The sequence below is a fragment of the Heterodontus francisci genome, chromosome 31 (assembly GCF_036365525.1).
Source record: "Heterodontus francisci isolate sHetFra1 chromosome 31, sHetFra1.hap1, whole genome shotgun sequence".
In the NCBI taxonomy this organism is placed as follows: Eukaryota; Metazoa; Chordata; class Chondrichthyes; order Heterodontiformes; family Heterodontidae; genus Heterodontus; species Heterodontus francisci.
The window spans coordinates 11,491,560-11,517,146 of record NC_090401.1 but is presented as its reverse complement, the minus strand read 5'-3'; the positions used below and the strand labels follow the sequence as shown (position 1 = coordinate 11,517,146).

The following is a 25,587-nucleotide window of genomic DNA, read 5'->3' as shown; positions in this document are numbered from 1 at the left end:
TCAACCTGCAAGTCTTTGGCTGTGGGAGGAAACCGGAGCACCCAGCAGAAACCCACGCAATCACAGGGAGAACTTACAAACTCTGCACAGGCAGTACCCAGAATTGAACCTGGGTCGCTGGAGCTGTGAGGCTGCAGTGCTAACCACTGCGCCACTGTGCCGCCCTAAATCACAACTAAAATACTTCTCTTCAACTCCATAGTTTTATGCACACATTTATTGACAGTGAAAGACATAGAATTAAAACAAAACAAATCAAAGATTGTCAGGCAAAACTAATGAAACAATGGGTTTCCTTTAAAGAGGAGATAGTTCAGGTTCATTCCCATCTGGGGGAAAGATCGGATAAACACAGCCAGAGTTCTTTGGATGACAAAAGACATAGAGAGTAAGATGAAGCAGAAAAAGGGTGTGTATATCAGATGTCAGGTTGATAATACAAGTGAGATCCAGGCTGAATATAGAAAGGTCAGAGGGGAAGTGAGAAAAGAAGTGACAGCAGCAAAGAGAGAGTATGAGAAGAGATTGGTGGCTAACATAAAAGGAAATGCAAAAGTCATCTATAGACGTACAAATAGTAAAAGGGTGGTAAAAGGAGGAGTGGGGCCAATTAGGGACCAAAAAGGGATTTATGCATGGAGGCAAGGAGCTGAGGTACGAAATGCATACTTTGTATCTGTCTTTACCAAGGAAGAAGATGCTGCCAAAGTTTCATGCAAGAGGAGGTAGTTGAGTCACTGGATGGGCTAAAATTTGATAAAGAGGAGGTATTAGATAGGCTGGCTGTACCTAAAGTTGGTAGATCACCAGGACCGAATCAGGTGCATCTGAGGATATGGAGTGAAGTGAGGGTGGAAATTGTGGAGGTATTGGCCATATTCTTCCAATCCTCCTTAGATATAGGGGTGGTGCCAGAGGACTAGAGAATTGCAAATGTTACACCTTTGTTTAAAAGGTTGTAAGGACAAGCCCAGCAACTACAGGCCAGTCAGTTTAACCTTGGTGTTGGGTAAACTTTTAGAAATGATAATCCAGGACAAAGTCACTTGGACAAATGTGGATTAATGAAAGAAAACCAGCTTGTATTTAAGGACAAATCATGTTTAACTAATTTGATTGAGTTTTTCAATGAGTTAACAGATGTGGTTGATGTGTGTACATGGACTTCCAAAAGGCATTTGATAAACTGCCACACAACAAGCTTGTCAGCAAAGTCAAAGCCCGTGGAATAAAAGGGACAGTGGCAGCATAAATATGAAATTGGCTGAGTGACAGGAAACAGAGAGCAGTTGTGAACGGTTGTTTCTTGCACTGGAGAAGGTATACGGTGGAGTTCTCCAGGGGTCAGTATTAGGACCACTGCTTTTCTTACTCTGTATTAATGACCTAGACTTGGATGTGCAGGGCACAATTTCAAAATTTGTTGATGACACAAAACTTGGAAGCATTGTGAACTATGAGGAGGATAGTAATAGACTTCCAGAGAACATAGGCTGGGGAACGGGAAGACAAGCGGCAGATGAAATTTAATGCAGAGAAGTGTGAAGTCATAAATTTTGGTAGGAAACATGAGGAATGTCAGTATAAAATGAAGGATACAATTCTAAAGGGGGTGCAGGAGCAGAGAAACCTGGGGCAATATACGCAAAAATCATTGAAGATGTCAGGGCTGGTTGAGAAACTGGTTAATGAGGCATATGGGATCCTTGGCTTTATAAATAGAGGCATAGAGTACAAAAGCAAGGAAGTTCTGGTAAACCTTTATAAAACACTGGTTCAGCCTCTGGAGTATTGTGTCCAATTCTGGGCACCGCACTTTAGGAAGGATATGAAAGCATTGGAGATGGTGCAGAAAAGATTTACGATAATCGTTTCGGATTGAGAGACTTCAGTTATGTGGATAGATTGGTGAAGCTGAGGCTGTTCTCCATAGAAAAGAGAAGGTTGAGAGGAGATTTGATAGAGGTATTCAAAATCATGAAACTGGATAGAGTAGATGGGGAGAAACTGTTCCCGTTGGCAAAAGGGTTGAGATCCAGAGGACACTGATATAAGGTGATTAGCAAAAGGACCAGAGGCAACATGAGGAAAAGTGTTTTTACGCAGCGAGTGGTTAGGATCTGCAATGCACTGCCTGAGAGTGTTGTGGAGCCAGATTTAATCGTGGCTTTCAAAAGGGAATTGGATAATTATCTGAAGAGAAAATATTTGCAGGGCTACAGGGAAATGGTGGGTGAGTGGGTCTGGGTGAGTTGTTCTTACAGAAAGCCAGCACGGATACAATGGCCTCCTTCTGTGCTGTAACCATTGTAACCATAATTCTAAAACAACCAAAGAGAAGAGCAAAGTGAGGTTGCAAGGTCCTGGTGCATGGTCCAAGTACAAGATCCAAGTACACAGTCTGGGTGCAAGGGCCCAGCACAAGGCCAAAGTGCAAGGATCCAGTGCAAGGTCCAAGTATCAGGACAGAGCACTAGGACCCAGCACAAGGTCCAAGTGCATGATCCCAGCACAAGGCCAGAGTCCAGTGTCCGCACAGGATCATCTGCAGGTGACAGAAAAACATTGTCTTTTACAAAATGTCCGTTTTATTGGATGGTGCTCCAGTACAACGAGAGGCAAACACACCGTCTTTACAGTCGCACAAGATTTAAAACATAATAAATAAAATGATGTTAATGAAGTTAATCAGCAGGGTTTATTTTATTTTTGGGTGTATGGGTCTACATTGAATAGTGGCTTCAAATATCTTCTTCATTAAGAAGTGTCTATCTGCCGAGTCACGTGTAGGAAAATAACCTACTGATTAAGGCCATTACCACAGGGCCCTCAACCTGGCTTTTTGCTGTTTGATTCATGGACCAGTATTTTCTTCTGTGCCAGTCCTCTAAAAGACTAATTGTACATTTACAGTGAGAAAATCTACTGTTGAGTTGGTTGATTTGATGTCACACAAGGGGACATTCTCAATGTTGATGAGAGGGGGAGGGCAGGGTTTGTACAGAGATACCGTGACAGTGTGAAACTCAGACTGTTGGTTGGCATGAGCATTGCCCAATGATCTGAAGCACCCACTCTCTGAAAGTTGACACTTGGCACCATTCACAACACAGCTCAGTGTCAATGCTGCTCTGATCAAAATTAAACCAAAAGGGAAACTTTAAAAGAACTCCTCAATCAAACCCAAAAATGCTGGAAATATCCAGCTGGTCAACCGACATCTGAAAGAGAAAAGACTGCTGAACCTTTCACGATCCATCATGAATGAGCCTTTGGCTCAGTGGTAGCATTCCCACCTCTGGGTCAGAAGGTGCAGCGTTTAACCCCTATTGCAATCAGTCTGGGTGACTGGAGACCAGTGAGCTCTGCCTCTAATCTCTGGGTTGAGTGGGATACTTGTGTCCAGTGGGTGTGGTGCTGCCCCCATTCCTCCCCATCAAATAGATTGCGGGAGCCCATAAAAAGTGTGAAGGTACTGAAACAACAGTACCATGTCAGGCTGTTAGTCAGCTTGTCGCTACTTCACATGGTTCTCCAAGGGAAGAAAATATATGAAACTATCAGAACTGTCTGAAAGACAAACATCCCATTACTCTGACTGATGCTGATTGATCTCCTGTGTAATCTCAATTTCCAGCACTTGTTTAGTTTTGATCCTGTCGAAGATGCCACGAACAGCTTTCCCTGTTCCCTACCACAGTGAAATGTGGCTCACTGAACCAAACAGGTTTGACGGTTAGGGATGTGGAATAAGTACGTAGCAGTCTGTGGTGAGAAGACGAGTGAGGTGATGGAGAGAGCACATCCACAATGGGCTGGGTCTCTGCATATGGTCAGACCATATAACAAGGTGCCCGGTAATAACACATTTAATCCAGTAAAGAATACAATGAGAAGGAACTCCATTATACACAAACACAGAGAGACAGACTGCAGCACTATTCAGCTTTACACAAGGGACTGATGCAAATTCACATCACTATTAACATCCCCGAATACTTTATCTGATTAATTTTAAAATAATTAAATGGAATGAAAAGTTAGGAACCAATGTACATCAATTCAATCCTTGCTCAAATAAACATGCCAATGCAAAATCTGTTGTTTTAAACCTTTGGACTTTCATTTAATCTGAAAAGCAGTAACTTTTTTTTTCTTTTTTGTTTCCTTTGAGTTTCCTTTTTTTTTAAAAAAAAGCACCAAGTATTTAAAATCAGTTCAGTCTTCAAGAGAACCCCTTCTGTTGGGTTTGTTTCTTGGCGGACACTTTGTTCTCCTCTTCTCCCTCTCCGCCGTGCATGCGGCACTTGGTGGTCAGTTTTGCCGCGCACTAGTTGTCGGTCACGGTTAGTTCAAGGCCCCTTGAAGTCCGGTCCCCCACCCGAGGCCAGGTATGCTGAGGCACCTAAGCAAGCGGCAGCTTCACAAAATCCGGGTATACCAGGGGGTCCAGGCAGACCAGGGCGCCCAGGCTGTCCGGACACACCTGGCACACCTTGTTCACCGTCTCTGCCACCTACACTACGTCCTGGCATTCCTGTGGGTCCTGGAAAGAAAAACAAAGAACTTGCATTGATATAACAATTTTCATGGCTTCAGAACTCACTGGCTTCAGAGGGGTAATGGGAGATAATTGGGGGGACAAGGAAGCGACTGCGAGACTTGATCCAGTGCAGATATAGGCTCCCATTGGGGTGGATGCATAGAAAATATTTCCAAAGATGTCAGAAACCCTGTCAATCCTCATCAGTAGGACTTTTCAAACATGTTTTTGAAGGAAAATTCCAAGTCAACAAATTGGCATTGACTGGACTCAGTAGAAACTTACCCATTCCAATAAATTCCAAGCATCTTGATCCTTGAATTGTCAGTTTTGGTTCTCATCTCCACTGGTTTTCCATTTGATGTTCCCAAGTTTCTTTGGGATAGTGCAACTTACCAAGGTTATTTCAGTAGCACCTTTACCACCAGGAAGGAAATGGCAGCATTGTGGTGGGACCACCATTGCCACGAAAATTGGTGGTGTCGTAAATAGTGAGGAGGAAAGCCTTAGATTACAGGACGATATAGATGGGCTGGTAAGATGGGCGGAGCTGTGGCAAATGGAATTTAATCTTGAGAAGTGTGAGGTGATGCATTTTGGGAGGACCAACAAGGGAAGGGAGTATACAATTGATGGTAGGACCCTCGGAAGTACAGAGGGTCAGAGAGACCTTGGTGTACTTGTCCGTAGCTCACGGAAGATAGTAGCACAGGTAGATAGGTTGGTTCGGAAGGCATATGGGATACTTGCCTTTATTAGCCGAGGCATAGAATATAAGAGCAGGGAGGTTATGATGGAGCTGTATAAAACGCTAGATAGGCCACAGCTGGAGTACTGTGTACAGTTCTGGTCACCACACTATAGGAAGGATGTGATTGCACTGGAGAGGGTGCAGAGGAGATTCACCAGGATGTTGCCTGGGCTGGAGAATTTCAGCTATGAAGAGAGACTGAAAAGACTAGGGTTGTTTTCCTTAGAGCAGAGAAGGCTGAGGGGGGACCTGATTGAGATATACAAAATTATGAGGGGCATTGATAGGTTAGATAGGAAGAAACTTTTTCCCTTAGCGGAGGGGTCAATAACCAGGGGGCATAGATTTAAGGCAAGGGGCAGGAGGTTTAAAGAGGATTTGAGGAAAGATTTTTTCACCCAGAGGGTGGTTGAAATCTGGAACGCACTGCCTGAAGAGGTGGTAGAGGCAGGAGCCCTCACAACATTTAGGAAGTATTTAGATGAGCACTTGAAATGCCATAGCATAGAAGGCTAAGGGCCAAGTGCTAGAAAATGGGATTAGAATAGTTAGGTGCTTGATGGCCGGCACAGACACAATGGGCCGAAGGGCCTGTTTCTGTGCTGTATAACTCTATGACTCTAAGTTTCCCTCCAAGTCATATACCACGGCGCAGTGGTTAGCACCGCAGCCTCACAGCTCCAGGGACCCGGGTTCGATTCCGGGTACTGCCTGTGTGGAGTTTGCAAGTTCTCCCTGTGTCTGCGTGGGTTTTCTCCGGGTGCTCCGGTTTCCTCCCACAAGCCAAAAGACTTGCAGGTTGATAGGTAAATTGGCCATTATAAATTGTCACTAGTATAGGTAGGTGGTGGGGAAAATATAGGGACAGGTGGGGATGTTTGGTAGGAATATGGGATTAGTATAAATGGGTGGTTGATGTTTGGCACAGACTCGGTGGGCCGAAGGGCCTGTTTCAGTGCTGTATCTCTAATCTAATCTAATCCTGACTTGGACATATATCACTGTATCTTCTTCATCGCTGCGGCAATATCCTGGAACTACCTACTTAATACCATAGTGGGAGTACATTTACCATAAGGTCTGCGGCAGTTCAAAAGTGGCTCACCATTGCCTTCTTAGGGCAATAAATGCCGACCTTGTCAGCGATTCCCATATTCCAAAAAAAGACTTGCATTGCTGTAGTTTTTTCACAACCACAGGATGTCCCAACATACTTTACAGCCAGTGACGTACTTTTGAAGTGTAGTCACTGTTGTGATGTAGGAAATGCAGCAGCCAATTTGCACACAGCAAGCTCCCACAAACAGCAATGTGATAATAACCAGATAATCTGTTTTTGTGATGTTGATTGAGGGATAATTATTAGCCAGGACACCGGGGAGAACTCTTCTTCAAAATAGTGCCATGGGGTTTGAGATGGCAGAGGGGGATTAATGTCTTATCTGAAAGACGGCACTTCCGATGGTCCTGCGCTCCCTCAGTACTGCACTGGAGTGTCAGCCTTGATTATTCTGCTCAAGTCCTAGAGTGGGACTTCAACCCAGAATCATTTGACTCAGAGGCAACAGTGCTACCAACTGAGCCATGACTGACACACCGAGGAAAAAAAATTAATATTCTGACAGTCTTGTGCTCTTGGATGTCCAGTCTGACAGCTGCTGAGGAATAAACCTTACTACCCATGTGACCAGATGCGAATGGAGACTTACTCCAAATTTGGCTGTTTCTCAACGAGGAGGAAGAGCAGGCAGGAAATTGGAGATTTCCTCAAAATAAATTCAACGGGATTTGATAGAATGAGAAGTTTGTTGTCCAGCAGATACAATGTACTTGCTACCTATGAGGATAAGGATGAAGGGAGAATGGCCAAAATGATAACCATGGCACCATGGAGCAGTCCAAGAGGTGGGGGGGGGGGTGGGGGGGTGATGAGGAAGCAGAAAAGAAAGATTGTAGTAATGGGGGAGGTGATAATTGGGAGGTAGATAGTATCTTCGGCAGTGTGACTGAGGGCCCAAAACGATGAGTTACCTGATGGGTGCAAGGATAAAAGACATCTCACCATTCTTTAGGGAAAGAAGTTTCTTCTGAATTCTCTATTGGATTTCTTGGTGACTATCTTATATTAATGGCCTCCAGTTTTGCTCTTTTCCACAAGTGAAAACATTCTGTGTCTACTCTATCAAAACCTTTCATAATTTTAAAGCCCATTATTAGGTTTTCCCTCAAGAGAAAAGAGACTCAGCCTGTTCATCCTCTCCTGTTAGAAATACCCCCATATTCCAGGTAAATCTTTTTTGTATCCCTATATCTTTTTATACTTTGCTGATCAGAATTGTACACTCCTCCCAGGTGTGGTCTGACCAATGTTCAATACACGTTTAGCGTAACTGCTTTACTTTTCAATTCTCTCCCTATAGAAATAAACCCGGCTGCTTGGTTTGCTTTTATGACCTTGGTAACCTGAGTTATCCTGGGTGTCTGGTGTAGTATGTGAGGAGTAGTCCCTTTGTACTCTTGTCAGCTGCACATCCATGACAGCATGGGTATGGAGAAGGACCACTGGTCTCCCACTACTATCCAACTCTTGTTTATGCTTCCAAGGACCTGGTAGTGCACATCAGCGAGCACATCCTGGGACCTCGCCTCAGCTAGACTAAGTGAGGGGGAACAACAACTTCATAAGATGCTGTACAAGGGGCGTCACCCTTTTCAAATGTGCAAAGCCTGAACCAGCGGCTTAGGCAGAACTCACTATTCAGAGTCAATGGCTCAGAAAGCAAAACAGTAAGGTGTGTGACACATTTAGGACAGAGTCATGATGGTTAAGGACAAATGGCCAGCCACTTTGGAAGAGTTAGGGTACTCGCCAAATATCACCCATAATTAGTCATGGAATCTAGTATAGACAGTAGTAGTGATGTCAGCAGACCTAGGCCCCCTGCAGAGATGTGTGCTCTAGTTAGGAACAGGGGAGAAGAGGACTTGATAGGAAGTAGAAATAGCCAGGTGAATGAGGACGGCGGTCCAAACTCAGAAGAAAGGCTACCAGCTGATGACGCTACTCTCAAACCCAGACAAGAACTCCTGAAAATAGGAACATGGAATGTGAGGACACTCTACCAGAGAGGTAATATCGACAATTGCATGGAAGAGATATTTAGACTCAATATCGCATTTTAGGTTTTGGAGAAGTTAGATGGACGGAATCGGGGAAAATAGTCAAAGGAAAGCAGGTGTTAATTTTCTTAGGTGGTAGAGAACATGAGAATGGAGTTGGAATAATGATGACAAAGCAGGTAGCACGAACCATGCAAAGGATACTGGCCAATATCAGAGAAAGTGATTATGGCAAAATTTAAAGGGAAACTAATGAACATTGTTTACAATTGTATGGGCCCAAGCAGGATCACAGTGATGAGGAAGTGGAAGTATTCTATGAGAAGGTGCAAAAAGCATTGAAGTATGCAAAGAGTGGAGACATCTTGTCAGTCAAGGGTGATTTGAACACAAAAGTGACGGAGAGAGGCATGGAAATGTGGTAGGAGCTTATGGACTAGGAATGAAGAGCAGACATCAATTCAGATCACTGCTGGCTTGTAATGAAGATGACGATCAGGCTGAAAATCCCGAAAAGGAATCCCATGAAAGATCAAGCCAACTTAGATAGACTGAGAGAGAAAGATGTGATGAAGAAGTATGCTGCGGCGGTTACTATCAAGTGTCACACCAAAGTGCTTTGTTGAATGATAATTTTCTTTAATCCACTGACTGGAGATATGAATTTAAAAGTTTTAAAAAAGGAACAGATAAAAGATTACTTTGCTAGCAGCTTAAGATGGCCACCTAATTTGCAACACTGTATCCTACATTAGAGGCCTGCTACCCGACCTGAACCCGACGGGACCCGACGACGTGTGTCGGGTTCGGGTCGGGTCGGGCCCATCTTCCGGGGCCGGCTTTTGGGCTGGGGTCGAGTCGGGCCGAGTCCAGATCGAATCGAGTCGGGTCGGGTCGGGCCGGACACACGCGGTAAGTGCTCTGTTGGTAAGTATTAAAAATAAAAAAACTTACCTGAAATGAGAGTCTGCGCAGTGAGTGAGTGACATCACTATGACATCTCGCGCATGCGCTGCAGCTTCTTACAGGTTCAATGTCAGAAAAGTAAGTAAAGGGATGGTCGGGTCAGACCGACTTGTGGCGGGTTCAGGTCGGGTTGGGCTTAGGGCAACATTGGAGGGACTCGGGCCGGGTCGGGCTTGGGCCCGCTGTAGTTTGGTCGGGTTCAGGTCGGGTTCTTTTTCCTGACCTAAAGCAGGCCTCTATCCTACATTACAAGGCCTGTGAGGAGGGAGATGAAATGTCTGCTCATCCCAGCAAGAACCAATACCCAGGACATTGAAGGGAACTGTTCGTTCTTTTTCTTTTAGCATGAGAAAATACTGCTAACTACTACGCTTCAATCACTGAGTGACTGTCATGTGACAAGCCCCTCCCCATCTGTGGTTTTTAAGTTGTGTTTCTCTACAGCAGCAAGCAGCATTTGGACTCTGGCACATACAGACTCAAGTGGGGGTCCCTCTCTCCATTCCAACTTGTAAGCTTCAAATCCTGCCTGTTGACTGACTACCTTTGCCTACTCTGGCTACAATCAGAAACCCCATTGGAAGAAATCATCCGCATTACTGTCTCCAAGAGACCCACCAAATCCGTCATCTATCTCTTCAAACTAAAAGCCTCAGGACCACTGAATTCAGCTAGAAGCCAGCTGAATCACCAAACTCCACAGACCGTATGCCTTTTTTTCTATGGATTCTAACTCAACCAATCCATCCTTCCCCACTCTGTAACCTATTTGTGTGTGTGTAAACCCCTAGTATGTGTGTATGTGGGTGAAAGTTAGCCCGTAGTTTATTATTTTAATTAGTTTGATTGAAGTGCAATAAAGTTAACCTCTTTGTTAAACTCAAGAAAACCTGTCCAATTGATTCTTGTTATGTTCATAGCAAGTAAATAATCAAACATCTACTGAATTGGCCAGTACATCTAGTTTAAAAAAGAATTAAACCTTTTGTGGTCAAACAAAGAGAGGGAAAAAAGGGAAGCCTTTCAACCCCTCCTCACTTGACCATAACACAAATATGAAGCTTTACTTCAGGAAGGGACAGTGCAAGATTTTAGTGAGGAGAAAACAGAAAGGTATTGGGAAAGATTCATCCAAGACATTAATATAGATTGTAAATAGCTGAGGCTGCAGCACTGATCCCTGTGGCACCCCACAAGTTACAGTTTGCCAACCTGAAAATGCCCCATTTATCCCGACTCTTTGTTTCTCATTAGTTAGCCAATCCTCTATCCATCCATATTACCCCAATATCATGAGCTCTTATCTTGTGTAGTAAGATGCCACCTTTTATGTGGTACTTTATCAAATGCCTTTTGGAAATTCAAGTACACTGCATCTACTGGGTCCCCTTATCCACCCTGCTTGTTACATCTCAAAGAACGCTAATAGATTTGTCAAGCATCATTTCCCTTTCATAAAACCATATTGGCTCTGCCTGGTTGTATTATGATTTTCTAAATGTCCTGTGCTATGAAAGTGCTTCCATTTTTGTTAAATATTTTTGGGGACTCATATTTAAATTGTGGAAATGGATTCAATTTGGAAGGCTGAAGATTTCATAGATGCTGGACTTTGTTTTTTGTTAAAAGTTCTCTGAAAGGACATTGAGAGGTCTTGTTTGAAAACAAACCTTTACTGGATATCAAATGTCTTAAACTCAATAAACAACAGAAACATTGGTGACTTGGGGAAGATGTTTACAGAGAAGTGACATGTCAAGATTTATGAGGGTCAGGAATTGATTTAGCTGCTGAGATGTGTTTTTGATTTAGTTGGGGTGGGGAGAGTGTTGAAAAGCAGTTGGTTTTGTAGCCTGCTGAAAAGAAACCCCCAGCTCATCTTTGCTGCACCTCTCCAAGAGACCCTGAGAAATCCAGTGCATCAATTCCTCTTTCTTGACCTCTTTGGAAAAAATCCTGCAAATCCAGAGCGTGATAACTGAAATCTCTGATGCCACATTTCTCCTGGAAATTCTACCAGACTATTTCTTGACATCTCCAGAACGAACTGCTTCTGAAAGGATTCCAGTGACCCAACCCCTTATATCCGGATGCCAGACCAAAATGGACAATTGACAATTTTCCATATCTTCTCATTTTTTCTTCCAGAATTAGCAAATATTTGGCCAAAGTACTTTTTTTGTCTTTTTTTTTGTAAAAGGCCTCTGCAGAGGGAATTTCTTTATTTTTTTCAGTGTGTATGTGAGTGTGTTGGGTATTTAAAAAAGAACTTTCATATTTCAATCTGGGTGTTAATGCTTTGCTTCATTACTGGATAAGTCTTGTTTTTATAATAAACTGATAATTTTATTGTTTACTAAAGAATATGGTTGGTGTATTTTATTCTGGGATAAAGAGTGGAGCATATGATTGACCGTATCGGTGACTGGGTCAACATTTAAAATAAATGTTGTGACCTGTGGAGAAGTGGAACAAGAAAAGTACACACCTCATAACACCTGCTACTACTTCTTTACTAATGAATTCTAGCATTTTCCCAATGACAGGCGTTAGGCTAACTGGCCTATAGTTCCTGTTTTTTGTCTCCCTCCTTTCTTGAATCGGGGTGTTACATTTGCAGTTTTCCAATCCACTGGCACCTTTCCAGAATCACAGGGATTTGGGAAAATTAGAACCAATGCATCCACTATCTATGCAGCCACTTCTTTTATGACCCTTGGATGCAGGCCATCAGGTCCAGGGAACTTGTCAGCCTTCAGTCCCATTAGTGATATTGATTGTTTTAGGTTCCACCTTCCCTTTTTCCTCTTGATTTTCTACTATTCTTGGGATGCTTTTTGTGTCTTCTACTGTGAAGACAGATACAAAATACTTGTTCAAATTCTCTGCCATTTCCTTGTTTTCCATTATTCATTGCCCAGTTTCATTCTCCAAGGGACCAACACTTACTTTAGCTACTCTATCTTTTCACATATTTGTACAAGCTTTTACTGTATGTTTTCATATTTCTTACGAACATATGAATTAGGAGCAGGAGTAGGCCATTTGGTCCCTCGAGCCTGCTCTGCCATTCAATATGATCATGACTGATCATCCACTTCAATACCTTTTTCCCTACACTCATATCCCCTTATGTCATTTCTATTTAGAAATCTGTCAATCTCTGCTTTAAACATACTCAATGACTGAGCTTCCACAACCCTCAGGGGTAGAGAATTCCAAGGATTGACAATCCTCTAAGCAAAGAAATTTCTCCTCATTTCTGTCCTAAGTGGCTTCCTCCTTATTTTCAAATTGTGTCCCCTGGTTTTAGACTCCCCAACCAGGGGAAACATCTTACCTGCATCTACCTGGTCTATCCCTTTAAGTATTTTGTCGGTTTCAATGAGAACACCTCTCATTCTTCGAAACTCTAGAGAATACAGGCCAGTTTCCCCAATCTCTCTTCATAAGACAGTCCCGCCATCCCGGGAACAAGTCTGGTGAACCTCCGTTGCACTCCCTCTATGGCAATAATATCCTTCCTATGGTAAGGGGACCAAAACTGCACACTACTCCAAGTGCAGTCTAACCAAGTTTCTATACAATTGAAGCAAGACTTCACTACTCCTGTACTCAAATCCTCTTGCGATAAATGCTAACATACCATTAGCCTTCCTAATTGATTGCTGCATCTGCATGTTAGCTTTCAGTGACTTATTGACAAGGACACCCAGGTCCCTTTGTATATCTGCACCCTAGCTGCTGATACTCCATCAGCAGAACCTCTTGCTTAGTCCTATCTATGTCGTTGGTACCCACATAAACCACGACAACTGGATCCCTCCCATCCCACTCCGAATACCCTCCAGCCTCGAGGAGATGTCCTTAACCGTGGCACCAGGCAGGCAACACAGCCTTTGGGACTCACGCTGTCAGCTGCAGAGAACTAATTGACCTTGAGATTGTGATGGTGACAACTGAGTGGCTTGCTAGGGCATTAACAAAGGAACAGGAATAGGTCATTTAGCTCCTCTAGCCTGTTCCGCCATTCAGTGGCTGATCTGTAACCAAACTCCATGTACCCATCTCTGCCCCTTATCCCTTAATACCTTTGGATAACAAAAAATCTATCAATCTCTGATTTAAGATTCACAATTGATCTAGCATCAATTGCCATTTGCAGAAGAGAGTTCCAAACTTCTACCACCCTTTGTGTGTAAAAGTGTTTCCTAAATTCACTCCTGAATGGTCTGGCTCTAATCCCCAACCCAGGGTAGTTAAGAGGCAACCTCATAGGCGAGGCCAGAGGACATCAAGCTTCCTTCCTTAACGAACATTACTGAATCAGTTGGGATTTTATGACAATCTAATGGGTCATCATTATTGACACTTGCTTTTTCCAGATCTATTTAATTAACTGAATTCAAATTCACAAACTCTAATAGTGGAATTTGAACCCATGCCTCCAGATTATTAGCCGAGACATTTGGATTACTAGTCTAGTAACATATCCACTATACTACCATATACTACCAATGATCAAAAAAATTTAAGACATTTTAGATAGAAAAGGGGAGATAATTGATAAAGTATTCAAACTTATCAAGAGGATAAAACCCTTGGGTCTGGATGAATTGCATCTGCGCATACTAAAAAGAAACTAGGCAAGAGTCAGCAGACACACTTACATATAAATAAAATCTTATTAGAAAAAGAACTAGTGGACAGCTACTGTGATTCCTATATTTAAAAGGGGAAATAGAACTATACATCACTTAGCTTAACACGAGTGGTAGGAAAAATAATGGAATCTTTATTGAAAGGTGCCATAGAAACACATCTAGACTTGGAAATATAATAAAGAATAGTCAAGTACGGATTTCAAAAGGGAAGCTCAAGCTTGGCCAACCTTACTGAATTCTTTGAAAAAGTAACATAAATGGTAGATAAGGGTAATGTGGTCAATGTAATAAATTTGGCTTTTCAAAAGACTTTTGATAAAGTACCACAAAGTAAATTCATAACTAAGGGCAGAGCATGTGGAGTCAAGGGACAGGTAGCAGAATGGATAGCGGAGAGTGGGGGTTACTGATAGTTACTCAGCTTAATGGAAGGTGGGAATTAGTGTTACATAGGGACCAATGTTGTTTGCAATTTACATAATTTCAACTCTGGAATTGGATGTATATTTTCAAACTTTGCTGCCAACATCAAATTGTGGGGGTATAGTTAATACTGAGGCAAACTCTGACAAAATACAAGAATACATTAATAACCTTGCAGAATGGGCATGTAATTGTCAAATGAATTACAATATAGATAAATGTGCACTGCTACATTATGGTAGGAAGAATAAGGAGGCCATCTACTTCTGGGACAATATGGTCGAGCAGCAAAGGGACTGGGGGTACAGAAGTGAAATCAGGAAGTACTTTTTCACACACAGAAGCTAGTGGAAATTGGAATTCTCTCCTACAAAAGGCTGTGGATGTTGCGACAATGGAAACTCTCAAACCCGAGAATCGATAGTTTTGTTAGCTTAGAATATCAAGTCATATGGCGATGAGATATAGAAGAGCCATGATCTAATTGAATAGTGAAACAGGTTTGAGGGCCTGAATGGCCTACTCCTGTTTCTGTGTTCCTAAACTTGAATAAGAAAGAAAGCATTTACATAGCACCTATCATCAGTATGGGACATCCCAAAGTGCTTCACAGCGAATGTAGAAAAGACACACAAATTACTAAAAGTAGCACTGCAGGTTAATAAGGCAATGAAAAATCAAAGAAAACAGCGGAGTTCAAGTCTAGACGGATAGAATTGAAAATCAGAGAAGTTATGTTACGCTTGTATTAAACCTTGGTTGGATCAGACTTGTGCAGTACCGTGAATAGTGCTGGTCTATATATCATAAAAAAGATGTAGAAGTACCAGATAATGTGCAAGAAAGATAGGCATTAATAAATCCAATGAGGAATTCAGGAGAAACTTCTTAACCCAGAGAATGGTTAAAATGTGGAACTCACTACCTCAAGGATTAGTTGAGGTAAATAACAGATGCATTTAAGGGGAAGCCAGGTTGCCCCTAGTGTAGATAGGTGGTAGAGGAAGGTGGGGATGTGGTAGGGAATATAGGATTAATGTAGGATTAGTATAAATGGGTGGTTGTTGGTCAGCACAGACAAGGGGGGCCAAAGGGCCTGTTTCAGTGCTGTATCTCTGTATGATTCTATGATTCTATGATATGTTGATAGGGTGAGATGAAGAGAGGTGGAAGGAGGCTCATAGAGAGATACAGCACTGAAACAGGCTCTTCGGCCCACCGAGTCTATGCCAGCCAACAACCACCCATTTATACTAATCCTACATTAATCCCATATTCCCTACCACATTCCCACCATTCTCCTACCACCTACCTACACTAGGAACAATTTTCAATGGCCAATTTACCTATCAACCTGCAAGTCTTTGGCTGTGGGAGGAAACCGGAGCACCCAGCAGAAACCCACACAGTCACAGGGAGAACTTGCAAACTCCGCACAGGCAGTACCCTTCTGAAATTTTCCATGAGAAGCTATTTTACAAAAATGTCAGTAGCATTGGAAAACTCCCCAAATCAGCAGGGAAAAGGTGGTATTTTTATAAAATACCAGAGACACTGAATAATGAGCAAGAACAGGCACCAAGTAGGGAAGCTCCAAAATGTACCAACTGGGTAAGGCCTACAGTGAGAAGATAGAACTACAGAAGAATAACAATCCATCCTGGAGTGTTGCTGAGTGAAATGGTCAGGCCCAGTAGGATGTGGATTCCTGTTGTCCAGCTTCCAGCAGTTAAGGGATCTATAACGAGGGACCAGACATATAAGATTAAACATAAGAGATTTAGAACAGAGGCCAGCAGAAATTTCTTCACACAGAGAGTTGTGAGGATGTGAAATTCACTTCTGCAGTTAGTGTTTAGGCAGAAACCGTCAACATTCAAGTTTGGATAGGTGGATGGAGGGACGTGGAACAGACTGGGTCAATGTGATTAGGACAGTTTTCTTGCCTGGATGGTAAACACCAACATGGACTGTTTTGACTGAATAACCTGTTTCTTTTTCTGACTTCTTTGTATTTCTATGATTACAAAGATAGAAAGATCGAGTGCAGAAGGGATTAAACAACATGGGCTCCAGATACAATCTACTGGGAGAAGGATTCCAAAACTGAGTCTCAAACCGCAAACATATGACAGCACCAACTTAAATGCAGTAGAAAGGCACTGAATATGGTGGAGTCTCCTCATCTTACCCGTGATGCCTGGTGGGCCCGGGAGGCCTGGGTGTCCACGTCCTTTTTCACCTTGATCACCCTTCTCCCCTCGTTTGCCTTGATTTTAAAAAAAGCACAGATTGGGAAAGATTCCAGCACCAGTCACATGGTTCACATTAAATTCATAATTAATCAGGGAACAATCACTGGACTTCACAATCAATCAGGGAACAATCACTGGACTTCACAATCAATCAGGGAACAATCACTGGACTTCACAATCAATCAGGGAACAATCACTGGACTTCACAATCAATCAGGGAACAATCACTGGACTTCACAATCAATCAGAGAACAATCACTGGACTTCACAATCAATCAGGGAACAATCACTGGACTTCACAATCAATCAGGGAACAATCACTGGACTTCACAATCAATCAGGGAACAATCACTGGACTTCACAATCAATCAGGGAACAATCACTGGACTTCACAATCAATCAGAGAACAATCACTGGACTTCACAATCAATCAGGGAACAATCACTGGACTTCACAATCAATCAGGGAACAATCACTGGACTTCACAATCAATCAGGGAACAATCACTGGACTTCACAATCAATCAGGGAACAATCACTGGACTTCACAATCAATCAGAGAACAATCAGTGAATGTTTGCTACCTGACTGGTTGGACTATCTTTTTTGATACATTGTCTTTACCTTAAAAATAATGATTAGAAAAGGGTTGTTCCACCTTTTCGTGTGGGGGGGGGCCACCTTACAATTTTTGTCTTACATAGGGGGCCGGTGAGACAATTTCAGAAAGATAAAGGCATTAAAAATGTATCTTACTATTAATTAAAACAACAACAAATGAGTATTTCTGTGAAGAAGCTTTAAATGAGAAGACTAATTTATTGACTTACTTTCTCATCACTACGTTGGACACTGATTTAGTGAGCTGGCTTTTTTTTTGCTTGCACAAGTAGTCAATGTTTGCCTGCATACTTCTTGTAGCAATGCTGGATAATCTGGATAGATGATGTATCTGTCAGGAGTGATCTTGATCATTCTCTCCCTCTCTCTCCCTGTGTTCCCCCCTTACTGTGTTGTTTACCCTCTCTCTGTGTAGTCCTTGCACTGTGCCCCCCCCTCTTTCTGTCCCCCCTCTTTCTCCCTCTCTCCCCTCTCATTCTCTCTCTGTTCTCCCCCTCTCTCTCTCTGTCCCCCTCTCTCTCTCTGCCTCGCTCTCTGTCTCTGCCCCACTCTCTCTCTCTGTACCCCCCTCTTCCTCTCTCTGCCTCCACTCTCGCTCTCTGCCCCTGCCGCCCCCTCTCTCTCTGCCCCCCCTGGCCTCCCCTCTCTTTGCCTGTCCCCCCCTCTCTCTGTCCCCAATCTCTGTTTCTCTGTCCCCTTCTCTCTCTCTGTCCCCTCTCTCTCTGTCCCTCCCCCCTCTCTGTCCCCCTCTCTTGCTTTTTCTGCCCCCTCTCTTTCCCACTCTCTGTCCCCCCCCTCTCTCTCTATCCCTCTCTTTCTCCCTTTCTCTGTTCCCCCCCGTCCCTCTCTGTCTCTTTATGTACCCCCTCTCTCTCCCTCTGTCCCCCCTCTCTCCCCCTTCTCTGCCTCTGTCCCCCTCTCTCTCTCTCCCCATTTCTCGCTCTTTCTGCCCCCTCTCTCTGTCCCTCACTCTCTCTCTCTCTCTGTCTCCCCTCTCTCTCTCTCTACCTCCTTTCTCTCTCCTCCCCTTTTTCTTTGCCCCCCTCTCTCTCTACTCCCCTCTGGCTCTGTCCCCCCTTCTCTGTCCCTATCTTTCTCTCTCAACTCTTTCTGTCCCCATTCTCTCTCTCTCTGTTCCCCCCGTTCCCCTCCTCTCTCTCTCTGTCCCCCTCTCTCCCCTCTCCGCATTCTCTCCCACCTCTCTCTCCACCCTCTCTCTCTGTCCCGCCTTTCTCTCTCTCTCTGTCCCCTCCCCCCTCTGTCCCCCCACTGTCTCTGTTCCCCCCTCTCTCTCTGTCCCCCTTCTTTCTCTGTCCGCCTCCCTCCCCCACTCTCTCTCCCCCTTTGTCTCTCTGCTCCCCCCCTCTCTCTGTCCCCACCTATCTCTCTCTGTCTCTCCCCCCCCCCCACCCTTCTCTCTCTGCCTCCCCCCCCCTTCAGTCCCTCTCTCTCTCCCCCTTCTCTCTCTCTCTCTGTCCCTATTCTCTTTCGCTTTTCCTCCCCCGTTCCTGTCCTCTCTCTTTCTGTCCCCCTCTCTCCCTCTCTGTCCTTCTATACCTCCTCTCGCTCCCCTCCCCTTTCTCTCACACCTCTCTCTCTCTCCACCCTCTCTCTCCCTGTCCTGCCTTTCTCTCTCTGTCCCCCCGCTCTCTCTGTTCCCCCGTCTCTCTCTCTCCCTCCCCCTCTCTCTCTCTGTACCCCTCTCTCTCTCTGTCCCACCACTCTCTCTTTCCTCCTCTCTCTCTGTCCCCCCCTTTCTCTGTTCCCCTCCCTCTCTCTCTCTGTCCCCCTCCCTCTCTCTCTCTCTGTCCCCTTATCTCACTCTGTCTCTCTGTTCCCCCCTCTCTCTCTCTCAGTCCCTCTCTCTCTCTGTCCCCCCCATGTCTCTCTGTCTCTCCCCCCACCCTTCTCTCTCTGTCTTCCCCCCCACCTCAGTCCTTCTCTCCCCCTTCTCTATCTCTCTGTCCCCCTCTCTCACTCTCTCCTCCCCCCTCTCTCCTTGCATGGAGTGGCAGCGCTCAGCACAGCAGCTTTGTGGTTGGTCAGTTCTTAAACAAAAACTTGAACTATCAGTTTCACAGCTGACAGGTGCTGACGTTGGGAACAGTGGTTTCTCAACTTCAGAAAGATTTGGGGTTTTCCGACAGTCTTTTTAAAAAAAAGTCAGAACCCGCCGGGAAACTCTGAATCTGTCCAAAGTTGGGAAGCCTGATGTCAGCATCTGTCAGTTGTGAAACTGACGTGATTTTTTTTTAAAGCTGGTCTGAAAGAAGAAGACAAAGCGAAATTGCTCATCTGTGAAATACATCCACGGTTCGGATGGAAACCTTTGGTGGGCCCGATCCTGGCCCACAGGCCGTATGTTGAACAACCCTGGATTAGGGTTTCCAATAAACTTCCATTATCAGCAAACACAAATCTGAGAACTTGAGCCATGATCCCACACTTAACCCGCTTGTAACCTTCTCCTTGCCAGGCTTTCCCATCCTTAGCATGCCTCTGTCACAGATAGATAAAGAAGAAAACTCCTACTCTGCCCTAATCTTCCTCAGCCAGAGGCTAAGAAGAAGATTCCCCTCCCTGCTACTGCAACTTTGTGACACACTGCCATTTTCCACATCAGTCATCCTGTGACCTCTCTCATTCAGCTGACCAATTCAGGGCTGAATAGAATCAGTTTTGTGAGATAGTCCCATGGTCTCTAGAAACTGGATTGACACTTCTCGAAACTCACAAAAGGACCCTGCAGCTAGCAGACGAGAGACTTTCAACACATCAGTGCGAGCTGGATTTGAACTGTGAGGGTCTGTGACTGGAGCCCTGCACATAAAGAACATCAAGTACTTGCACCTTAATAAACAAGATGTTCAAGCTGCAGATCTACAGATTTTCCTGTGTGAGTAGGACCCCCAAATTCATTTCCACTGCAGTGACACCTTATATGGTGCTTTTAAACTCTGTGTTTCAGAGCCGAGCGCTCTCTGCCAACCGCCAACACTTTGACATCTTACCTTTTGGTCCTGTATTTCCGATCTGGCCTTGAACGCCTGTCAGACCAGGTACGCCACGAGGCCCAGGAACACCGTGGTCCCCTTGTTCACCAGGAAAGCCGGGCATTCCAGGGGGTCCGGGGGGTCCAGTCATTCCGGCTCCACCCAGCACTGCTCTCTTAGCACTGACTGCTACTGCTGCTAACTGCTCTGTAACACATACAAATAAAGGATTCAGTATGAGTCGTTCAGGTACTCCAGAAAATGGCAAAGGTTTATTGTCAAGTTCAGGGATCACAGTAATTCCAGTCACACAAAATCGGAAAAGGGAAACTCATCAACTATTATGGACAATAATATATCATATACTAATACTCAGTGATACACAGACTGATACAGAATCATAGAATGGTTATAACATAGAAGGAGGCCATTCGGCCCATTTTATAACAGAGACGCCAGTCCCGCCGTTGGGACTGGAACCGGACACAAGGCACATCGGGGTCAGGAGTGGCCAGCCGAGTGCAATTCAGCAGCGGATGGCCAATTAAGCTAATGAGCTGTGAACTCCGATCAATTGTGTGGTCAGTGTCGGGCCCAAAGGTGGGGAGCACAGCGTCAAGTGACATCTAGGCAGATGCTGGGTCCAGTGCCTCAAGCAGCTCAACAACCTTAGCCGGCTGCGAAAGTGAGTACTTTTTAATGTCTCTTGGATCTTGCATCTGGCAAAGCAGGATGGAGAATTGAGAGGAGAGAAATTAATCCCCCAGATGTGGTCATAGGGCCAGGGGATGCAAGATGACTGGCAGCAGCATAGCGAGGTGGCCCTGAAAGGAGGCCCCCTGTCATAGCGCTATCTTGTGCGATCCCTGGAAAGGAAACACATGCAGGAGGTGAATGTATGCTCCTGTCAGTGGCAACTGGACTACCAGCAGCCTGTGTGTTGGGATTGATCTTGCTGGGGGACCAGCAGCTTTCTTCCTACTGTCTGCAAGAGAAGATCGCACACAATCTCATAGAGCAGCCGTGTGCTGCCCATTCTCCATGAACTAACCCCCGATGGAGGAGGAGGCCATGGAGTTGGCTGGACCGTAGGATGGCTGGATCATTGTGGACCGAGAGACAGGGGCACCTTCCCAAGACAGTGAGTAAGGTCACCGTGGGGCACAAGACTGCATCGGCAGCAATGGAGCCATGCTGCTTAACAGGCATCCGATGCCCACAGGGTTTGCATTATAGGGGTATGTGCTATGGCAGGAGGGCAGACAATGAACCTTACATCTCTCTGTTCTCTCATACAGGCTAAATCAGACAGTCTCTGAGACTGCGGGGGAGGGAGACTGCCACCTCTGAGGGGGAGGAAGGAGCTGCCTCCAGCAGCTGGGGGTGCTCCTGACGCGGGCAGCTGCCAGTTCCTCCTTCATCCCTGCCAACAGAGGTACTGCTTCTGTGCAGGAGGCCCTCACCAAGTTGGGGCCCCCTAGGCCCAAGGCATCCAGAGGATGACCGCCAAGGTCATCCGTAGCTACAAGTCACAAGGTCAGCCTTCATCTCATCTGACAGTGCAAGGGGTGCACCGCATAGAAGTTCACGAAGGAGAATTAAGAAGTGGACGGAGAAGCACAGGGTTATCACGGGCAAGTGTATATTTCAAATGCAAATTGCAGTCTGTAGTCTGAATATAGATAAATTGTCTTTGCTAAGCATGGACACCCTACCTTTATCTTCCGTCAAGGACTTGGCCCTTTGCTGCATCCCAGCCTCTATGAAAAGGCTGGAGGCAATCAAACATGCTGCAAGGGGTCAACTCTGGAGTCTTTTCAGATCTGCTCTGCACAAATGTCCAATCAGCCACTGCATCCTTAAGAAAGGGTCAACATGGCTGCATAAAGGTGGGTCTTTATTGGTGAAGGTGCAAGGGGCAGTAAGTATCAAAGGAAACATGAATGTATAAGGGCATCGTGAGCCTCCCTAGTACATCTCTCATGGTCACTCTCCTGTTGTCCCTGGGGTTCTCCATCTGGCCTGGTTTGCCCATCTTCACCTCCGTATCCTCATCATTTAAGAAGGCAGTGCGCCTCTCATTGCTCATTGGCTCCCCCCCTCTGAAGGGTCAGGTCGTGTGGTGCACAGCAAACCACCATGATACAGGAGACCCTCGCCGGGGTATACTGAAGAGCTCCACTGGACCAATCTAGGCGCCTGAATCTTATCTTCAGCAACCATGTCCTCAGTGGGTAGCCCATGTCTTGAAGGATCCATCCCTGAAGGCTGGAGGGAGGCTGGAAAATTCAGACACCTGGGACTGTCTCAACGTGTAGGCACCATGGCAACGTCCCGTAGATGTGCACAGACCTACAGAGTCTGTTTACGGTGGTCGCAGACCAGTTGTACATTGAGGGAGTGGATGCCCTACCTGATGATCAAGGCCACTGGCTGGTGTTCAGGAGATTGATAGCCACATGTTTGCAGTCCATAACACCCTGCTTGGGGCAGCTCCCTCTCTCTTTCCTCCATGACTTTCTCCAGCATTCATCAACCGCTGCTGACCCTCACAGGTTGTGGTGGTACAGCTGCAGGTAACTGGCCCTTTCTCGCTTTGCTCCAACTCATCTTCAACAGGGTCCCCAAAGCTTGGATGAACGACGGCCATGGTAGGTAGCCTCTCCCTGAAGGCAGTCTTTCTTTGCTAGTGTCTCTCTCTTGTTATTCCCACTTGTGATCCTTGCATAGGTGTCATTTTCCTATTGCCCTCCTTGTAATGGCTCCCAAACCAACCTTCCCCTCACTCCTGACACATTGTGCACAGCACTCCATTCGTGGCCCTTCCAGACCCTAAATGGTTTCCCTCCTGATGGCCTCTCCTTGCGGCCAGCCATGCTCTGCCACCTCCTTAAAGGAGGCAAAGCCTCTGAAGCCCCATGAGACCAGTATGGTGTTTATAAAATTCAATCCACTCCATAAAATTGCATTCAATTGGCCTCTTAACTGTCTTAAATACCTGCCACTGCAATGACGTTGGACCTCCGCCCTCCATCTTTGCCACCATGGATGCCAGACTTCCTGTCCAACATGTCATGTCTTGATTTTATATCCCCCCAATGCCTCCATTCCCGTCCACTGCGGTCCCTTAAAATCTGTGTCCATACCGGCTGTCTGCGAGAGCAACTCAGCTAGTCCACTCCCCTGTCCTTTCCCCGTAGCCCTGCAAATCTTTTCTCTTCAGATGCTTATCCACTTTCCTCTTGAAAACCACGATTGAATCTGCCTCCACCACACTCTGAGACAGTACATTCCAGATTCTAATCACTCGCTATGTAAAAGAGTTTTCCCTCATGACACCTCTGGTTCTTTTGCCAATCACCTTAAATCAGTGTCCTCTTGTTCTTGACCCTTCTGCCAATGGAAACAATGTCTCCCGATCTACTCTGTCCAGACCCTGATTGCATTAGTCTGTCCATTGATCAGTGTTCACTTTGTTTGATTGTTTAAGCCTCATTGAAACTGAAACTAAAAGAGACAGACTTTTCTGAGAAGGCATTGAACTGAGATCTTGTAAGTGCTGAGATATTTTAAAGTACTGTAATAAACCAGTTGCTGATTTAATACAAGTGTGATATCTGCTTTGCTCTGAGATAAAGCAGATATACAAATATTCAGCAACCCGGTGTAAACACAACACCATGAAATCTCCTCGCAACCTTCTCTAAGGAGAACAACTTCAGCTTCACAATCTATCCATGTAACTGAAGTCCCACATCTCTGGAACCATTCTCGTAAATCTTTTCTGCGCCCTCTCAGCCTTCACAGCCTTCCAAACAGTGGTGTCCAGAATTGGACACAATACTCCAGAGGCTGAATCAGTGTTTTATAAATGTTCACCATTACTTCCTTGCTTTTGTGCACTATACCTCTATTTGTGAGGGCGGCACAGTGGCGCAATGGTTAGCACTGCAGCCTCACAGCTTCAGGGACCCGGGTTCGATTCCGGGTACTGCCTGTGTGGAGTTTGCAAGTTCTCCCTGTGTCTGTGTGGGTTTTCTCCGGGTGCTCCGGTTTCCTCCCACAAGCCAAAAGACTTGCAGGTTGGTAGGTAAATTGGCCATTATAAATTGTCACTAGTATAGGTAGGTGGTAGGGAAATATAGGGACAGGTGGGGATGTTTGGTAGGAATATGGGATTAGCATAGGATTAGTATAAATGGGTGGTTGATGGTCGGCACAGACTCGGTGGGCCGAAGGGCCTGTTTCAGTGCTGTATCTCTAATCTAATCTAATCTTATAAAGCCTAGGATCTCCGTATGCCTTTTTAACTACTTTTTCAACCTGCCCTGCCACCTTTGATGATTTGTGCACATATACCCCCAGGTCCCTCTGCGTCTGCACCTGCTTTAGAATTGTATCCTTTATTTTATATTGCCTCTCCACGTTCTTTCTTACTACTTCACATGTCTCTGCATTAAATTTCATCTGCCAAGTGTCCCCCCATTCCAGCAGCCTGTCTCTGTCCTCTTGAAGTCTGTCACTATCCTCCTCACAGTTCACAATATTTCCAAGTGTCATCTGCAAATTTTGAAATTGTGCCCTGTACACCCAAGTCTAGGTCATTAATATAGATGAAGAAAAGCAGTGGTCCTAATACTGACTCCTAACCATTCACCACTACTCTGTTTCTGTCACTCAGCCAACTTCATATCCATGCTGTCACTGTCCCTTTTATTCCATGGGCTTCAGCTTTGCTGACAAGCCTGTTATGTGGCACTTTATCAAACGCCTTTCAGAAGTCCATGTACACCACATCAACCGCCTTACCTTCATCAACCCTCTCTGTTACCTCATCATAAACTCAATCAAATTAGTTAAGCACAACAAATCCGTGCTGGATTTCCTTAATTAATCCACTTTTCGTATTCATTCATGGGATGTGGGCGTCACTGACTCAGCCAGCATTTATTGCCCATCCCTAATTGTCCTTGAGAAGGTGGTGGTGAGCCATTTTCTTGAAAGGCTGCAGTCCATGTGGGGTAGGTACACCAACAATGCTGTTAGGAAGGGAGTGACAGTGAAGGAACGGCGATATAGTTCCAAGTCAGGATGGTTTGTCCAAGTGACTGTTAATTTTATCCCAGATTATCATTTCTAAAAGTTTTCCCACCACTGAGGTTAAACTGACTGACCTGTAGTTGCTGGACTTATCCTTATATCCTTTTCTGAACAAGTGTGAAACATTTGCAATTCTCCAGTCCTCTGGCACC

At 45.0% G+C, this 25,587-nt stretch overlaps 1 protein-coding gene across 1 annotated transcript in view; it reads right to left on the bottom strand.

The window, feature by feature from the left end:
- Positions 1-4,012: 4,012 nt before the first annotated feature.
- The window catches only part of col9a2 (procollagen, type IX, alpha 2), a 159,022-nt gene continuing 137,447 nt past the window's right edge, over positions 4,013-25,587 (bottom strand). The window contains exons 18-20 of the mRNA XM_068011034.1: positions 20,354-20,542; positions 16,659-16,736; positions 4,013-4,546 (exon numbers count right to left, since the gene is read on the bottom strand). Coding sequence (XP_067867135.1) covers positions 4,353-4,546; positions 16,659-16,736; positions 20,354-20,542 — 461 coding nt within the window. The 3' untranslated portion in view covers positions 4,013-4,352. The remainder of the gene's footprint in view (positions 4,547-16,658; positions 16,737-20,353; positions 20,543-25,587) is intronic.